Raw genomic sequence first — 18,727 nt, 5'->3', positions numbered from 1 at the left:
GGGAAGGGGGGGGGGGGGGGGGCGGGGGGGAAATCTTTCACATGTGACTTGCTGTCAAGTGGGTAGGAAGAAATATTCTTGTGCTGTTATGGTGCAACAGGATGTCTTTTGAATCTACATTAAATACTGATCTGGCACTGTCGTGGTTTAACCCCAGCCAGCAACTAAACACCATGCAGCTGCTCACTCACTTCCTGCCCCTCCAGTGGGATGGGGGAAGAATGGGGGGAGGTAAAACTCATGAGTTTAGATAAAAACAGTTTAATAGGACAGAAAGGAAGAAAATAATAATGATAATAACAATAATAATAATAATAAAAGGATTGGAATATACAAAACAAGTGATGCATGATGTAATTGCTCACCACTCGCTGACTGATGCCCAGTTAGTTCTTGAGCAGCAATCCCTACCCCCCCAGCCAACACCTCCCGGTTTATATATATACCAGGCATGACGTCCCATGGCATGGAATACCCCTTTGGCCAGTTTGGGTCAGCTGTCCTGGCTGTGTCCCCTCCGAACTTCTTGTGCCCCTCCAGCCTTCTTGCTGGCTGGGCGTGAGAAGCTGAAAAATCCTTGACTTGGTCTAAACACTACTTAGCAACAAATGAAAACATCAGTGTGTTATCAACATTATTCTCACACTAAATCCAAAATATAACACTATACCAGCTACTAGAAAGAAAATTAACTGTATCCCAGCCAAAACCAGGACAGGCACCATGCAAACTGGTTAAAGAATGGGTATCCTAAAAAGACAAGGCACTATGACTTTATACTTTGGAAAGACTCTTCCAAATGTTATTAGCAGAGTAGTCCAATGATAACCTAACCCAACTCCTGATCCAAATGCAATTCTGAGATACTGAGGCTGTGGCCTCACATGCAGCAGCAAGGTAGCTTAGGATATGCTGTCTTCTCTGTTGAGCCAGGATGGCTGTTCATGGGGCTGTGCAGTAAATCAAACTGGAAGCCAGTCCAGTGGAGTGCTTCTCCCGTTCCCTGGCAAGCTCCCCAACTTGATTCACTGTGTGCCTATGGATCAGAAACCACCTTCCAGGGATGGGAGCAATTCTGCATGGGGGAGGAAGCCTGAGCTGGCACTTCTCTGATGTGCTTGTGCATCCACAGCCTTCAAATGATCACTAGAATTTCCTTGGTCTATTTTCTGGAAAAGGTACCTCCGCAAAATAGTGTCATGACCCAGGCTGGACGGACCAGGGAGTTCTGTTGAATTTGGAATACCCTCGGGCTAAATGAAGGTGAAACAACACCAAATGATCAGTTAAACGTTTTATTCATGGCAGAAACAAACTGAACTTGGGAGGCATTACAATAGGATTTCTCACAACAGGAATTGGCATGAAACTAGCTCAGTGACCTGTGTAACCTGTGGTAACCATGTACATCAATTCAGGGAATAGGGAGATCCCTCCCGTTGGGTCTTGAGGTTCAGAGTGGACCCCCTTGCTTTCTAGACTCCTTCTCAGAGAAGAGCCTAAGGGTGGCTAGATCCACTCTTAGTCCCAGACTTGGTCAGCAGTTTTATGTCTTAAAGGGATGAGGTGTAGGGATTATAGAAAAGGAAAGAGAAAGAGAGAAAAAGGAAAAGAGAGATTTCACCAGTCCTGTGTCCAGTGTTGGTCTAAAGGTCCAGTTCCTGTGGCTGTGTGCATGTGAGGCTTCAGTTTGTGTGCTTTTATCATCCTTGCCCCTCCTTTGGGTGGGCACTCAAACTCATTGGGCTAATTAAGTGCCAGGCATGGTTTGTGCTTTCAGAACCTTTGGGAAATGGGTCGGTGGGCTTGGGGGTCCTTTGGGGAGTAACTTCTTCCCTGCAGACATGACCATTGTTTGATCTTTGGCCATGCACAGTGAGCTGCCCTGTTAGCACGTCAGAACAGGTTGCTGCCCACCCTTGGGCATGCCCTCCCTGTCCTGTTGCTGATGGGTGCTGATCGGCTTCTTCTCAGCTGGGGTTCCTTGCTATGCAGATTTTGTTGTTATGCAGATTTTGTTGTTATGCAGAACTTGCCCTACCACAATGTTTGAGACATTCACTCTTTCAGTCTGTCACAAATGGAAAATAAGTTTACTCTTGTTTTTACTGTGTGATTTTTCACCTAGACTGGAGTAGGTACGTATGTTAGTGCCACTGCTAGTTTGGGAGGTGTTGAACTGATGCAGAACAACTGTGTAGTTATGTTCTATTTAATCTTTAATATTGGATTGTTAAGATATAATTTTGAAAAGTCTAAAAGCTATCATGTTTAAAATCACCGTCAGCATCCTAACCCTAGATGAAGTTCCAAAGATGAGCTTGAGAACTCTATTAGGTACCAAAAAATCATAGCTCAATGAAGACTGATTTGTCTATGTCACATCATAATCTCCCTTTTCCCTCTGATATTCCGCAAGCAGTAAGATGCCTCTCTTCCTCTGGAAGAGAACCCCGTCAGCCTCTGTCTCCCCATCCCCAGCTGACCCTCTCTTAGGTCACTGAAGCAACCAACATCGTTCAACAGTTGTTATTCCTTTATATTCACTCTTGAAGTTTTGTTCCTTTTCCAGACCTGGACCTGTTTGCCTATTCCTCAGTGTAGCTGGTGCTGGTGTTCAGACCTCTCATTACCTGCATCCTCAAACAGCTGCTGACTCTGCCACTGCTAGTTTATCTGTAGCGCAGTTTTAAAGCTGTTTAAACCTTGCCGGCCTGTGTCTGGAGAACCAGAAGGCTGCTTGGATGGCTGTTGTGAGCTTGCAGTGTTGCTAGCCTTGTGTGCTCTGCCCCCCCCGGCCCAATTTGTGCCATCTTTTTCCAATGTAAGCAAGTATTATTGTTGTCCCAAAAATGGGGTGGTTTACCCAGTGTGCAAATCGCCAATATATGCACAGAGCAGAAGTATTTTATTCCAATTCATGTTTGTGCAAAGATGGGGACTAGGTGGTAATTCTCAAAGCTAGCACACCTCATGCCTAAACGGGCAAGCAATTTATACAGTTTAGTTTTACATATTTAGTTTCCAGTGTTCTTCCCCAAAACTATTGTCGGTAGTTGCTTATCCACCACAGTTTCTATTGGGCTAAAGTTTTCCCCACTTCGAATTAAAGGTAGTGTTCTTTTATTCTACAGCGCATGCTCAAGGAGGGTGGGGAGGTAAGTCTTTTTGGTCTTGAATTGAGTCGGTGGTCGTGATGTCCCCCTGCCACCTTTACCTTTCCCCCAGTTATCGAAGATCTTTGCTGACTTCATGCCTATTAGCAATTATTCAACTTCGGGCACCTCCTGCGGTAGGATGTTCCCTTCTTATCAGTCTTTTAGTTCTTCAGGGGCACAGTTGTTAGCGAGGCACGCATTGTTTATACAAAGGGCATCCTGTTTCACTAGACCTTTGTGGCCTTTTTAAGGTGGCTTAAGTACATCATTATCACATGCAATGGTTATTTGTGCTGCCCTGACTTGTCTGCACATCTAATAGGATACAGGTCACCTTTGAAAACTTGAGCCATGTCCTGTGTCCAGGTTCTGCAGGAGCAGCAAGCTGTCTCACCGAACTTTTGTGAAATGTCTCATTTATCTGAGCTATCTTGACTTTTGAGGTGATTTTTTTCAAGACTTGTGCATGGAGTTGTAACAGCTAAATCTCTACCAGTTCTCTCCTCCTCCAGGCATGTCAAATTATTGCTTTAGATATGCATAAACACAACAGGTTGCACCACCCCAATAGAAAAATGTGCTCTTAACAGCTGCTGAAACTTCATTCTCAATATATTCATTCTTGTATAGACAGTTCTGCCAGCAGAAGCAAAACAAGTCCTGATTATTACTTATTTCTTAAATAAGTTTAAAGTCTCCTGAATGACATACAGAGAATAGGTTTAAATCTCTTTTTTGTGTCACTGCTGAAATTAAGTTTTTAATTTTAGCACCTTAATTGGGACTACTTAGCTTTGGAGTTAACCCTACAACTGAAGAATATGCAAATAAAAATGTCATGTTCTGTTTATTGATACTGTTTTCTCTGAGGCCATGATTTTGGGGCAGGGTGGTGGTTTGTTTTGAGCTAGGCCATGATAATTACAGGAAGGATTGTTCTAATACTTGTGTCGTAACTATGACTTGCCATTTCTTTTCTGTATGTTAATGCCAGTGGGTTTTGCTGTGTTTATCTAGACTGCTGGAGTTGCAAACACGCTTTGAAAGAAAAATCAATGTAAATTCAGCTAATCAATTAATATGCATCTTTCTAGGCACAAAGGGTTTGTGGTCTAGTCATGGCACAACATTTTAACTTTTGAATGTTTAGCTCCAGCTTTGGATGAAACAGCAGTAAGCATGAAAGAATAGAAGAGTGAGCACTTCCTCCTGTTAATTTACCTGTATATTTGCTTGTTTGTGTGTGGTGGGGTGTATTCTGGGGTTTTGAGTTTTGTTTTTTGTTTTCTTCCCTTGCATAAGAGAGATTTTAGTTTTCTTGCACTGTTGTGTGTATCTGAACAGGGTTTTTTTAATTATTTCATCTTATAGGAGGAAAATGGCCCAAGCTACTGCACCAGCAACATCCATCCATGATGAAGACTCCTCTGAAAGCAGAATGGTGGTTACATTCCTCATGTCAGCACTTGAGTCAATGGTTAGTAGAGAAGCAGCTGTGTCATAACTGTCTTGGCACGTGCAGGATTACAGCAATATATTGCCTCCTGCTGAGGAGCAGGAAAGGTGTAATATTATATCTTTACCTTATTGTGTGCCGTTCAGCCAGCTGTAACTGTTATCTCCTTGCTTGTGGAAAATCATGCTAATGGTCTTCCTAACAGTCATCTTGTTTCTTGTTGTGGTGTGGTTGTTTCAAAAATTATTTTGTCAAATAAATAAATGGGAAATATTTCTTGATTGCTCAGGTAGAGTGTGGTTGAAAGGCAAGAGTATGTTCTAGTCTTTGTTATCTGTAATATAGAGTGAGTAAATGGTCTTGAGGTTAATGCCTTGTCCTCAGCTGCTGTACCAATTCAACAAAACTTGTTCAGAAAATACTGTTTGTTTGTTGTTTTTTTTTAAGTTGGCATATCACCTGTTTTGTAGAAGTTATTTTATCATTGTGTGGTGGGGTTTAAGGTTGGCCAGGGCTGTGAGTGGAAATGTCTGTCCTGTTTCCTTGAAGTTGAGGCACTGTCAAAGATTTGGTTCTTTAAAATTGTTGTCTTAAATGATAAGCAAGAACAAAAATTTTCTTTTGAGCAATGAAACTTTGAATGGGATGGTTATAAGATAATGGATTGCAAGCCTCTTTTCCCAATGGGTATATTTGGTTCCTAAAAGCTTTGTGTCGCTTTTTCCTCTCATGCTGCAGTAGTTGGTGTCTTTATAGGTTGCAGCAAACTTTGATCTGAGTTCCTAGGAGAAATTGACTTTTTGTGATCACTTCTTGATGGTCTCACTAATTTTCTTAGGATCTTTGCTCTCTCCTTGCGCCACAGGCTTCCTGCCTTACTTTGCCAGAAATTTCTCCTAGCAGAACACATGTAGGTGTTCACAGGGAAGGTGCAATCCTTCTCAGGAGGAATTCACCTGAGCCTGAGCACAGCAGGCAGGACAAGGCAGACTGCAGGCAGGCAGCCTTCCTGTTTGCAACCACACCTTTCTGAACGAACATGATGAGTGATAAGTGTGCTGTGAATGAACAAAACTCCTGTACGTTCTGTTGAAAGTTGGAGTTGGAGTAAGACACTCAATATGATTATCTAACAGGGAAGTGATAATTTCACATGGATTGATGTCATAAATCATTTTAATTAAAAACAGTGCAATCTCTGAGTCTAGACAAGGCCTTAATTTCACTAATGCGTCAACAATGCTTTTAAGATTCCTGATGAAAAGCACTGCAGATGTATAAATTGTCCTTTGCTAATGGCTGATGTTATGTTACTCGCAGTACCTTCTGAAGGGTGGATGCTGGCAGCAGGACTAATAACTGTTTTACATGATACCACATACATTTCTATTAACTGTACTCTTAACTATGGTAATAAAAGCTTTTTGTTTTTCTTTTTGTAGTGTAAAGAACTTGCCAAGTCCAAGGCAGAAGTTGCCTGTGTTGCTGTATATGAAACAGATGTGTTTGTAGTTGGAACTGAGAGAGGAAGAGCCTTTGTCAATTCTAGGAAAGATTTTCAGAAGGATTTTGTTAAATACTGTAAGTTTCAATGTTGTGTTTTTGTATTTCACAAGCTGCTTAATGTGTATTGCATAATACTAAGAACTTTGGGGAGCAAAGTTCTGTATATCATGGCTATGTGCTATAATTATGCTGGCTATGGCAAAACCATCTGTTTAAGAATGTAAAAATGATCAATAACAGTGGTCTTGTTTGGAGTGTTATTCAACTGTGGCTGGAAGTGTTCATTTTTCTTAGATAATGTGACAAACTAGTACAATAAGAAGTATTAGACTGTCCACCCTCACAACACATTCTGCATTTCCACATGTATGTTAATTTTTCTTTGTATCCTTTCCTCCAAGTCTTTTTTCCACTCGTGAAGGCTGGGCAGGACATTTAACAGGTAGTGGACTACTTCTGTCAGCTCAGATGGTCCTGGTTCTTCAGATCACTATGCCTTATTGAAGCAGATACACATTTTTGACAAAATGCTATTTTTTATGTAGCTTTATTTATATCACTGTTATTTAGTAGACAGAAATATATACCTATACCATAATGACTTAAAATTACATCTGCATTACTTTTGTACTCCTTTAAGTACATCTAGGGTGTGATTTTGTTTAATTTCATTTTTTTAGTAAAACAGTGGAACTTTTGTGTTCATAAAACACAGTCCATTGGTACAGGACAGTATTTTTAGGAGCTGGGTTTGAAAGATTCAGTGGTTCTTTGAGGAAGCATTGATATGCTCATTTAGGAAAGTGTTGTTGATGGATACTGCTTTATCAATAAAGAAATGTACGTTTACCTGCCTAGGGAAAGGGAGAGATGCAGGTCAAGAGCAGGCTGTGAGAGAAGAATCAGTCGGGGGGCGGGAGGGGTGGGGAGTTCAAAAGCAACAGCTGTAAAATGTTCTGGCTTGACTAATTAAATGCTGCTTGGAAAGCAACTGTGTTTGATCTGTAACAGAAACATTTGCTCCTAAAAATGCTTTTGCTGCTAGCTAAAATTCTCCTGGAGGTTCTGTCTTGAGGTCGTTAGTTCATGGTGGGGCTCTGGATTTTTTCCACTGTCCTACTCACTTGGACAGTGACTTTCCCTGCGCATTAAGTATATTTACTCTAAGGAAAGTCAAGACAATGTTGCATTGTAAGAGATAACTGATATCAAAATCAAAATGCAGAATTACGACCTCACTGAGGAATCGAAGTATAGGATGAATCAATTCCTTTTTTATTTTTTACAGGGGCAGTCTTCTGATACTGGTATTTATGGAAACTCTTAGCTGAATAATGGAGGAGAGTTCAGTTTTTCACCTGATTTCTTTTTGTTGTTGTTGTTGTTGTTGTCGTTCCTCAAAGGGCTTCCCAGAGGTCCTAGATACTTTGTTTTATTGCCAGTACATTGATATCATGGGCCTTGATGTCCAGGAGACTTTGTATACTGGGCACATCTATTGGTAGGGAGCCTGAAATAACTGGGATTTGGTGTTTGATCTCCCTGGCTAGATCTGTATTTCTGCTTCTGTACCATGGGAAGCACTGGCTTCTCATCCATGCTTGTGTTTGACTGTATCAGATGTGGTTTCTATAGATACGTGCGTGTGTTGAAATCTTACATTAGTTGTGATAATTCTGATCCTTTGCTTTATTCCAGTTACAAGATGCTCGTTCTTGGGCAGTGTTTTGTACTGTCAGGCCAACGAGATTAAATAATATCCACTTTGAAAACAGTGTTTTCGTTCTGCTTCTTGCAGAACATTGTGGTGTAGATCTGTGTGAATAAAGCCAACTAATGTCAGTCATTGCTTTCATGGTTTCACTAAGTGCATATCCCCCATACTTTCTGGAGTTTTGATGCTGCAGGTAGTTTTCTCCTGTTGCTGAGAAAGATGTTGCAAATTCCACAAAACTTGACTTCAGAACACCAATTATTAGGAATAATAGCATTACGTATTCCTGGCGATGCTGATTCCATCACTGCCTTTGACAACTTTGAAGTCTTGATGAAGTTTATAGTGTAATATCTTTTGATCTAAAACTTATAACTGTGGAGGGCACAGTTCCTTTCCCATTGCACCTTGTTTCTTCAGTTAAATATGAAAGCTAGCAATAGACAATGTTCGCTGCAATTTTAGTAGGTGTTTTGGAAAAGTCCAGGAAGGCCACAGATCTGTGCAGTTTTAGTAAGTTAGAGTTGGGCCCTTTTTGTTCCTTTATGATTAATAAAGGCTTCCAGGAGATTCTTACATTGCTGTTAGAATTAAATCTTTAAAAATTCAGCTGTGATGTCAGTCCCTGGAACACATGGTGCTGACAGTATTGAGAATTAGCTCTCCACTTGTATAGGTCTCTTCCTTTAAGTATGGAAACAAAAGTGTAGTTACTAAGCATTCCTCTGGTTATGTCTGACTCTGTTGTGACAAGCCAGCATGTGTCTCCCATCTTTACCTCCACTTTTCCCACAGCTCCTTTGTATAGTTTGAGTAAATATGAAGAGTTTTCAGAATTTGGAGGCCTCAGGCTTCAAACCCACTGCTTACTTTTAGTAACGAGTATAATTTAGTGGGCTAAATTGATGAAGTGTATGTATGAGGTTTATGAAGGAAGTAGCATGTACACTTTCTAGCAGTGTAGGACTGATAAAAATAACAGCGGTTCAGTGAAAGCAGCATTGGAGTTTGGTTTCCTGTGGGTTTCATTCATAACAACTTTCACCCACGTGGGTTCCCTAATGCCTAGCTGCAGGGGAAGGAGGAGTCCTGCGCATACCTCATGTACCTTGTTACCTTAAGAAAATGCGTTAGAAACAAATTATAGCAATGCTTTTTTTAACATTAGTATGGGTTGTGTAGTGAGTGTTGAAGAACCAGTCAACAGGCATTAATTATTTAAAGTTGTGTCAGGTAATATGTTCTTCTGAACTGTTCTTAATTAAGATGGCTAAGCCCTATGTTACAGTGAAATGGTATGTTTCAATCAAGTAGAACTGCATGTGCTTGTACACATAACATGTAACTTAGGTAACCTGTGGTGTCAGTTATTCTAAGCCTTTGTAAGTTTGTATTGTACATAAAAAGAGTATATTCTTCGAGTACCTGCTCATATTCAGAATGTGGACAAGCATGCATACTTGTGTACTGTAAGCAGTCAAGATCATACACGTCTTGCCCTACCAGTACCTCTTTGTTTTAGTTGCTGTTCCCTGCTGAAGTGTATTGTGTGGTCCTCAGTTCCTCTTGGATGGCCTCAGCAAGATGAAGTGCCTCCTTGCTCTCTGGATTGCTGTGCAATTCTGGGTTATCAGCCATCCTGAATGGGAGACTTATTCCTGGGGTGCTTCAAGAATGTTGTTCCCTTCATGTATTCATTTTTGTCATCTTGGTAGTTTCCCTTGAGGTTTGGTCGAGGTTTGGTATCAGCTCTGTGGAATTCATTCTCATTTGAATGGAGCTGCAGATGGTTTATAAAACAAACAAAAAAAACAGAAGAGGTCTCATCATCCACAGGCTGTATTTGCCTGTCAGAAGTGACCTTTCAGAAGAGCTTCGTGACTCAGAAACACCTTTTTGGTCATCTGCTCTGGACTTTGAAAGAGCTTTACCCAGCACTGTGTGTTCCATCCTATCTGCCAAGGAGCTGATTGTTCTCCAAGAATCTTGGTTGCCTCTGCTAGCATTTCCACTGGTACCGGCTGTTGCACCATCGGTATGTAGGTCACACGGAAGCATAATCCTGCTAGTTCTGTAGCTTTCTGTCAGCTCTCCCAGTCATGCTGCTTTTTTTCCTTCTTTGGTGCCAGGGCTCTGGGCTCGCTTGCCTGAGGTGGGGCCATCTTGCATCTGTAGATGGTTCATCTTGGATGATGTGTCCTTTATTTTTAGGAGCCTTTGTTTTCCTTCTGGTGGCCTCAGGTTCCCACACTGATTTTAACAGTGCATCTGGTATGGGCCAGAGTTTGTCTTCAAGTCCTGCTAGAGACTTTTGCCCAGCATCTTTCACTCTTCTTGCCTGTACCTCCATGTCCATCCAGCCACAGGTTGCAAGAACTCCTTGTAGCTTCAAGAATGCTCAGAATCCCAGTGGTTTTAGTGGGCACAGCTGTTCCTCCTGTTCATGATGAATGAATGGCACACGATGCTCCAAAGACCTTTTGGGAAAGATTGCTCAGCTTTGGCTCCTCAGTATCTTGGGTATGTGGATTACTGTTCCCTTTTGGATATTCTCCATTATCTGCAGGCAGGTAAAATGACTCTTCCCATAAAGTAGGCTACTGCGGGCCTGCTTGAAGATCTGCGGCTAGGCTTCTGTCTCATTGAATCCTGGCCTTTGAGCAAATAGAAGTATCAGGTTTTCTGGGGAATTCTTCTTCTGACATTGTGCTCCCTTATCTCTTTGACTCTGTAACTAATGTAATGCTTCAGCAGTTTAGAGGGGGGCAGGAAAAGCAAACAAAACCAGAAACCTGAAAGGCTAGATCTTACTGGTTTAAAAAACAAACTCAAAACTGGCAAGTCTCTGACTGGATTGGCAATTGTTGGACTGCTTTGGTGTACTGTAATTTCCATCTGAATACCTGAAATTGGCATTTCTGGGCTTGTAGTAGCTTGTCCCTATAGTCTAGAGAGAATTGAGCATCTCTGGCTGAAGTTATACCGTGTCTAGAGTCTTGCTGTGGTAGATGCAGGCTTCCTACTCCATAGCTGTAATTGTAGGTATGCAGTGACTGTCCTCATTTCAGGTTTTGGCTTCCACAGAAGCTGCTGTTCACTGTGCAGATGTCTGTGGGGAATGAGCTTTTTAACTTAATCTCTAAGAAAGTTTCAAATGCATAAAAAGACTTGAGCGATCCTTTGGTCTTCAAGGATGTGCAGATGGGATTCTGAGTAGTCAGTCTGTGCATCACAACTACACTAGAGAGTGTCAGTCTACTTCATCCCTAGCTGTTCATCCCCATAGTCTGGAGGATGCCTGTGTGGGATTAAAGCAAATCTGTTACTGCCTAGGCCTTGTTTTCTAGGCAGCGTCTTCCCAGCTATGGCAAGGAGGTATAACTCACTTCTGTCTTTGCTTTCTGTGTTTCCTTCAGTGGCAGAATTTTGATCTGTTTCTAGGGATTCTCCTCATGAAATCTTACTCTCGCTGTTCTCTGAATGACAGAAATAGTTTCTCCTTACGTTAAATGTTAATGTTTGAACTATGACTGCACAGGACAAACCTACTCACATGTTCTAAGAGGCTGTTTTGCAGCTCTGGCTGTGATACTGCAGCACAGCAAAAGTGCTGTCGGTGAACATAGTGCGCTCCACCTGGGACTGGGGCTGTTTGGTGGTATCACATACACCGTACTGAGATCCTGGGCACCTGGAAGGCAACCTGAACGCTCTGGATACGCTTCGATCAGAATTGATGGCTTTGCTCACTTCAAGAGATCTCATGAGCAGTGAATATGAGCTCTATGGTTGCTGCCTGCATGAGGACTTTCCTACAGAGGAATTCGGGGTGGTGGCTGGAGTCATCTCCTATGGAAAAGTGCATATGGACACTACAGCGCTAGAGTCCAACTGTTTGAAGGCAGCAGCTTCCTTTGCCTGTCGTTATCTGTCTTATGCTGTTTCTTACTGACAAGAGGTACATGCACTCCAAATTGCCTAACAGGTATTTCAAACTAGGAATATTTTGTGAAATAAAATAGTCAATACTTCTTTTGCGATTAAGGTTTAAAAAATGTTAGTATTCTCCATTGCACCACCACAGGTGCAATTAGTTCTGATATTGGCAATAATTAAAGCAATGCTAGCAACAAGGCCAGATCTACAAAGCAACTTAGGTACCTAAAAAGCTAGAGAAAATTTCTGAAAGTCTCCTTGGCGTTTAAATAGCTCATAAATCAGTATTTTTGTCTTGAACTGTGTTCCCATTGTAGGTGACAATATCCAAAAAGCATGGTGTAAAAATACATTACTTCAATATTTTTTAACTAAAGCTCAGTAAAGCGGATAGCATATTGGTGTAAATATAAATTTTAACATGCTGAAGCTCTGACTGGCATGTCTTGCTGCTTTCTTTCATTTTTCTAATGGATGAAGCTATTTATGTGTTTGATCTCGTCTGTGTATTGTCTATGCGCTTTTACTATAAGCAATGCTGAACAGACTGTGATATTGCAGGCCTGAGAGCATCATGCACAGATCTTGTGTTTAGAAGATGATAGGTGGGAGTCAAGCTATAGTAGTGTGAATATTTTTATTAACTCAGTAGCTCTGGGTTAATTTTAGACTTGTGCTTAAAAATGTCTTTGACTAAATCTGCTGAGATAGCCCCTGACACTGCAGCTTGCTAGTTAGTGTGTGTACTGTACTGCTAGTCTGGATGTAGTCCTTTTATGGTACTTTATCTGGATGCTCTGGTAATGATGTAAGTAAAGTATTAATACAGTTGGTTTGCTTCTTCCTTACTATTGTGATTACCTCTGATTATATTCTGTATATCTTGCTTGTCATGCCTGTAGTAATTCAGAAGCAGTATCTAAATGGGGTGTTTAGCTTTTCAGCTCTAAAGCGGAATGTCTCAGACTTGAAATTGAGTACAGACTGAATCCCCTGACCTGTATGGAAGCAGCCTAATACCTTTTCAGTATTACTCTAATAATAGAGGTTATTAGTGGGTCTAACTGCTATTGATTGTGTGTGTTTGTCCTTGTTATAACATCTAAACGACAATCTTCATCATCATCATCTTTGTCTCTGATTATATGCTGCGGTATTATAGTGAAAATACTATTCTGTAACTAGCTGACACCTTTTTATGTTGTTCAGAGGCTAGTCCCTTGACACTAATGCAGCTAGTTTAAAAATACCAGTTCTTTTTGATGATTATGTGCCAGTGTGGAAAACTGGTTTCCCACAGTCATTTTCTTTGGCCTTAAACTGTTCTGTGGCCAGCTGAGATTTCTGTGGCTTTTGCTGCTCCTGAAACTACAAAATATTTTGGAAGAGAAAGGAGTCATTAAATTGTAGACATAAATAGTAAATGAAAGAAAAATAGTAAGAGCCAGGTGGAGGATTAATCCTGACAAAACACTCATGGAGTTGTGAGTATGCCATCACTAATCTGTTACCTATTTTAAGTGCAAATGGGGGGCTGTGTCTGTGATTCTTGCTTTAGCTTTGGTCTTCCAGTGCACTTCAAAATGGGTACACTTTACAGAATGCGTAGCAGGAAAAAAGGATGTTGGAATAGTTGCTTTTTAAAGCTGTGACTGTCAGGATGCTTTCCTATTGCCATGCCAGAGCTGTTTTACACTTCTGTAACTCTCTACCTCTTTTTTCATGCCAGATTTCCTTCCAGCTATTTGGGAGCGGCCTCTTTACAACAACCTTTGCTGAATGCTTATTCTGTTTGCGTATCTGCTGAAACAGGCTCTTCCCAGTCACTTTTAATAGGAACTTACTCAGCTGTGGCTCTCAGTTGTGTTCATGAGTTTTCAACTCCCTTTTTGCAGCAGATGACTTGGAATTATTTGCACTTCTCCAAATTGCAAGACCAGAAGAGATAGATGGCTGCTCCTGGCAACACTGACTGTAGCCCGTCACTATTTCCCAGCCTAATTGTGCTGGCAAACATGATGTACATACTCCTATGGTGTCTGCCACTTGGGAGTTAAGACCTTGCATCTCTGCTAGTGGAAGGGATCACGTGAGCATTCCCTTGTCCATTTTACATTACGTGAGCCAGGTTGCATCATGCCTGCTCAGTGATGTGAATGCTAACCTGGCTGGCTCTGCCTGGGGTTAATTAGGGAACAGTTTCATAATCCTTTTTGCTTGGGAGAGTTGTGGGCATGGTAACTGCTGGCTTCCTCTTGTGTGTCTGCAGCTCTCTGTGCAAGATGGTCTTCTGCATTTGTGCCCAGACCTCTGTGTGACTGTAAAACCTTAGCACTGTGAGTTAGTTCTGGGGGTCCCCATCTCCCTAGGATGCTACAAAGATGTCTGGAGTGCCCTGATTGTTAAAACTTGTGGGACATCTTTATTTAATAAAAAGCATGAAGCTTCAGATGTTCCTACTGGAAAGCTAGGACACTTTGCTATATACATTGTGACTGCCTCTAGCACTCTGGGCTTCTGCTTTCCCAGTCTCTTAAAGTATTTACATCGTACTCTTTATTGGAAGCATTAGTTCATATTTTGCATCTGTTTCTGCCCCACCCCTAGTTTTTGGGGGAGTTTTTCTGTTGTGGTTGTAAGTGCTTGATAAATTAACTGAACTGTGATCATTCTTGGAGTCCCCAAGAGCTTTTTTGATTTAAGATTTAAGTTTCAAATCACTTCCTATTTTGTATTTGCAGAATGTAGCTATGAGTTAAAGCATCTACCCTTAAAGACTTGATCAGTATATTCCTAATAAATCACATGCTTAGGAATTAGTTTAAAGATAACATTCCTAGCACTCATCACACAGTTGCAAGTAATAAAAATAAAATCCAAAGCAATCATCCCCATCTTCCTTAGAGTAAGAGCTGCTCTTTTTTGCCATTTCTGTCTCCATTTGAGCTCACTTAAATGGTTGAGCTTACAGTCCCCTTCTGCCTAACCTTTTGAAATGCAAATAATGTCGTTTTTGAGCTGTCCTGTGCTCCATATTTCTCATATTAATATGTGTTCATTAGCTGAACTCTGCGTTAATAGCCTAAATCTTAATGAAAGACATGGAAATAATTCTCCTATCTTTTAGCTTTACTTTGTGGCCTGCCATACTCTTTCTTTCTACTACTGTTGTCCTTTTCTTCTTTTTTCCCCCCAACTTCCCAGACTGGTAGAAGGGCTTTACCTGAAGTGGGTGATGGCCAGCCCTGGCTAGCCATGCATTTTTGATGGTCTCCTTTGGAAGCCCTCTCTCATGGTATTAGGGGTGAATTAATCTGTTGTTCTTCAGTTTTACATTACTGGCAATTTCTCTTGTTTTACAAGTCTGTTTACCCCTTTTCCCAAGTTCTCAAAATTAAAAGAAAAATGCATTTTCAAAACTTGTTTCATACTTAGACACAAGTTATTTTTGAAGAGTTTTATAAGATCACTTTCTGCCTCCCTTCCTCAGGGGTGCTTCCTTTGCTTCCATCATCTGCCTTTCTGGCTCCATGGATGTGTCAGGAACAGAGACTCTTGCAGGTCGTGTGCCAGTCCAGATGCCTTTTCTTTCCAGCACCTTTAGCTTTAGCCATGCCCTGCCTAGCTCAGAGCTCTGTGCTATTTTTCTGTTTATTTCAGATTTGGGTAAGTGGCCTCTTTTACAGTCCTATTAAAGCTAGGTTGCTTGGCTTGATTATCAGAAACCTTTCATGTTCTGTCTCTGCCTAGCCAGTTAAGGGGTATGAAGCTAACAGCTAGTTTAAAAAAAACTTGCTAAGAAGGTTCAGTCACATTTCAGTGGAGACCACACATCTCATTCTCTGAGTCGCAAACAAACAGAAAATTACTGTAGACAGGTGAACTTTTTGAAATTTCCTGGCTCCTAAATTCTGCCTCAGGTGATTTGCTTTTCTTGTGGTTTAAGTGATCCTTTGATAATCATAAAATTATTTTTCTTTAATTTGACGTTATTGCCCAATTTCCTGAAGTGTAGAACTGGATGGCCTTAAAAAGCTCACAGATTAACTGGGTGGATGCTTTATAAAACAAAGCAAAACGCTTTTAGCCACACACACATTTACTTTCCCTCTTTCATTGCTTATAGTTATTTTCAGAGAGTAATTTTCCTTAAGCACAAATGATAAAATATATGTACCTGAATGTTGGCACAAAATAGTTGTTGCCCTTAAGTTGCCTCTCAGAGTGTCTGCGCAGGGGTGACATTCATACCCGTATAATCACTTCTTTACTTTCTCTACCTGGGGGATTAAAAAATCACCTGATTAAAAACCTTCCGATGTTGTAAGATGCCTTATGTACCATGGGACTGCCAGCCCTTTTGCTAGAGGAGTGTTGAGCTCCATCAGCTTCAGATACTGAATCCTGCCAGCTTTTCTCTGTTGTTTGTGTAGCATGTCATCTTCAGGTCACATTTTTGAGGAAATTTCAGTTATGTAAATTGTTTCTCTGCTAAAGCTTGATTTTTGTTTCTTATTCTTTGGTGAGATGCAGGTAGTGCTGGTTTTGTCACTCGTCTGCAGCATGACCCAGTGGGGTGTGCTCTGCTCTGCAGGAGAAATGCAGCCTGCCTCCTCCAAACAGCAGCTTTCCCCTTACCCCTGAGTCAGGTGCTTTGAAGACAGACGTGCTTTATGGCCTATTTTAGTCTGCTGCACTCAAACCATGCTTTAGTGGACCTTCAGAATAAGTGTAGTATAACACTGCTGAGCTGTAACTCTCTTCATCAATTTATAAGCATGACAGCATCTATTTAAGGCAGGAGGCTATAGCATCTGTCCACACAGAGGTCAGGGTGTAGCTATCTAATTGCTGCCATGCAACAAGAAAAAATTGCCAAATTAAAATTTGATCGTTTCAAGTATTCCTTTATTTGTTCTGTCATAAAATTTTTTGTAAGAGGGCTTTTTTTACTTTAAAGCAGCCTATTGATTTTATAAGAATGGTGACATCTGGGAGATTCCTTTTCCAGCCAAGTGGTAGGCTGGGCTGTCAAACCCAATCTGCTGCTGATCAGGACAGGTAAGAGGGAAGGGTGTTCTGAATAACCGAAATACCTGGATGGTACAAGAAGATAAGAGACACTCCACCATATGTGGACTCTCAGTGCAAAATGAGGATTGTTAGGAGTTGGGTCATTGTCATCCTTCTGAATCCGGAATTTTTGCAGAGTAACTGGACTAATCCTGCAGTATACTCCCAACTGTGCAGAATGCAATTCTTTTACCATATAACCATTCCTCACCCTTCCTGAGCCATTTACCCTGTAAATACAGCCCCCTGTCCCTCTTCCCTGCCAGGTCTTGTTGCACGTGTCCCAGGCATCCCCTCCCAAATGTAGCCTGAATCCTGCTGGGTGCTCTAGTAATTGTAGCGAGGACTTCGACAGAGCCTGTAAGGTGTGTAACCTCCAGCAAGTGGAGATGAGTCCATCAGTACTGCCAGAAGGAGGTGAATGGCTGCTAGGTTTGATCAGTTGTGCAGACCTCTTATAAATCTTACTGTGTTTGAGACTTGATCTTGTTTGTCAGACTTAATTGAAATTGGCCAAGAAATGTGGGAGAGATTAGGGAGGCAGATGCATAATGTGAGCTTCAGAAAATGGATAAAAATCCTGTAATAAAAAACTATATGGATTTCTCTTCTAGTTAAGAAGGAAAATTTCTATCTTTTTGTCTGCTTTTCATTTTAATGGGAAGTAAGCAGTGTTGGCATCTTATTTTTTGTTTTGCTTGTTATTTTTAGAAAGTGTAGGTACACTTTTGAGAACTGGTAATAAAGGCGTTTTCAGTGAATCAGTCTCTTATGTGGAAAAAACCCACCCAAAAAGCGACATTGCAGGTAGCTATAAATGAAACTGATGTCTCTTATCCCCGAGTCTGCAGGCAAACCTTATAAGCTGTCATTAGTTAAGCACCTGTGTTGTGGAATATTACTATATACCTATATTCGCATTATTTTTTTATTATGTGTCATATTGCAGAGAAAGCAAAGGTTTCAGGCCTGAAGAGCTGGAGAGCTTTATGTTGCATGGAGGTGGGTTTCCAGGGCACAAAGCAGATGTGTGATCTGTAGAGGAGGAGATTCTCTTTTAAATGAAGATACAAGTTTTTAAGATTATAAATGTGTTTTTACTAAAAGCATTGCTGCTTCAGCTCATTTCACAACCCATTTGTAATCAGTTGTTCAGACTGATGTTTGTTTTCTTGTATTAGCGAAGAATTATGATGCCAGCAGTACTGGTAATGTAAATCACAGTGTTTCAGGCTTACCACTGTGCTTGCTCATGGTGAAATCATGACACAACTTCAGTACTTCTCTTGCACATAGGAACACAGATCTCCCTTGCATTATCTTTCATATGCAGAATATCTCTGATGTTTTCCCCTATTTTTGCTGGATGATTCTGAGTAAATCTTTGCAAGGACTGAACAATAAGAAAGGAAGGCTGCCACCTCAAACAGTCACTTCTGTTTGCTTCTTAATATTGGAGTGTTGTTATTACCTCACTCCTTTTGCAATGACTTTTGCTCAGAGTCTAGAACAAGGTGTAGGGCTGAAATCTTCTGTTCTGCATGATGATGCCTTGTTTGCAACTCCTCCTATTCGTTGACAAGAGATGTGTACTTAAAATGTCTTTTGAAAGATACAGGAGCTGTTGTGGCAGAAGTCAAATCCCTTCCATAAAAAGTGTCCTGAGATTAATAGTGTTTTCTACCTCTTCATGGGGAAAAAAAAAAAAAAAAAGCCTGCTTGGATGTGTCTCTTAATTCATCATTCTTACACCTCTGAGGTGATAAGGAAGATATATTATTTTTGGTGTAAATTTAAATTTACTCATTGCTTACGTACATAGATAAGTGCATTTGCTTCTATGGCAAATAAGTTCTTATGATTTTCTGGCAGGAATCCTTCCTT

The 18,727-nt window shown here is 40.9% G+C and overlaps 1 protein-coding gene across 4 annotated transcripts in view; it reads left to right on the top strand.

Moving 5' to 3' along the window:
• Positions 1-18,727, top strand: part of GTF2I (general transcription factor IIi) — an 81,041-nt gene that overhangs the window by 6,409 nt on the left and 55,905 nt on the right. For all 4 annotated transcript variants that reach the window (XM_010573485.1, XM_010573487.1, XM_010573484.1 and 1 more), the window contains exons 2-3: positions 4,530-4,635; positions 6,057-6,195. In XM_010573485.1, the coding sequence (XP_010571787.1) occupies positions 4,537-4,635; positions 6,057-6,195 (238 nt within the window). In that variant the 5' untranslated portion in view covers positions 4,530-4,536. The remainder of the gene's footprint in view (positions 1-4,529; positions 4,636-6,056; positions 6,196-18,727) is intronic.

The sequence above is a fragment of the Haliaeetus leucocephalus genome, unplaced genomic scaffold (genome assembly GCF_000737465.1).
Source record: "Haliaeetus leucocephalus isolate CR32 unplaced genomic scaffold, Haliaeetus_leucocephalus-4.0 Scaffold395, whole genome shotgun sequence".
NCBI lineage: Eukaryota > Metazoa > Chordata > Aves > Accipitriformes > Accipitridae > Haliaeetus > Haliaeetus leucocephalus.
The sequence above is the reverse complement of the archived record's forward strand: the minus strand, read 5'-3'. Positions and strand labels throughout refer to the sequence as shown.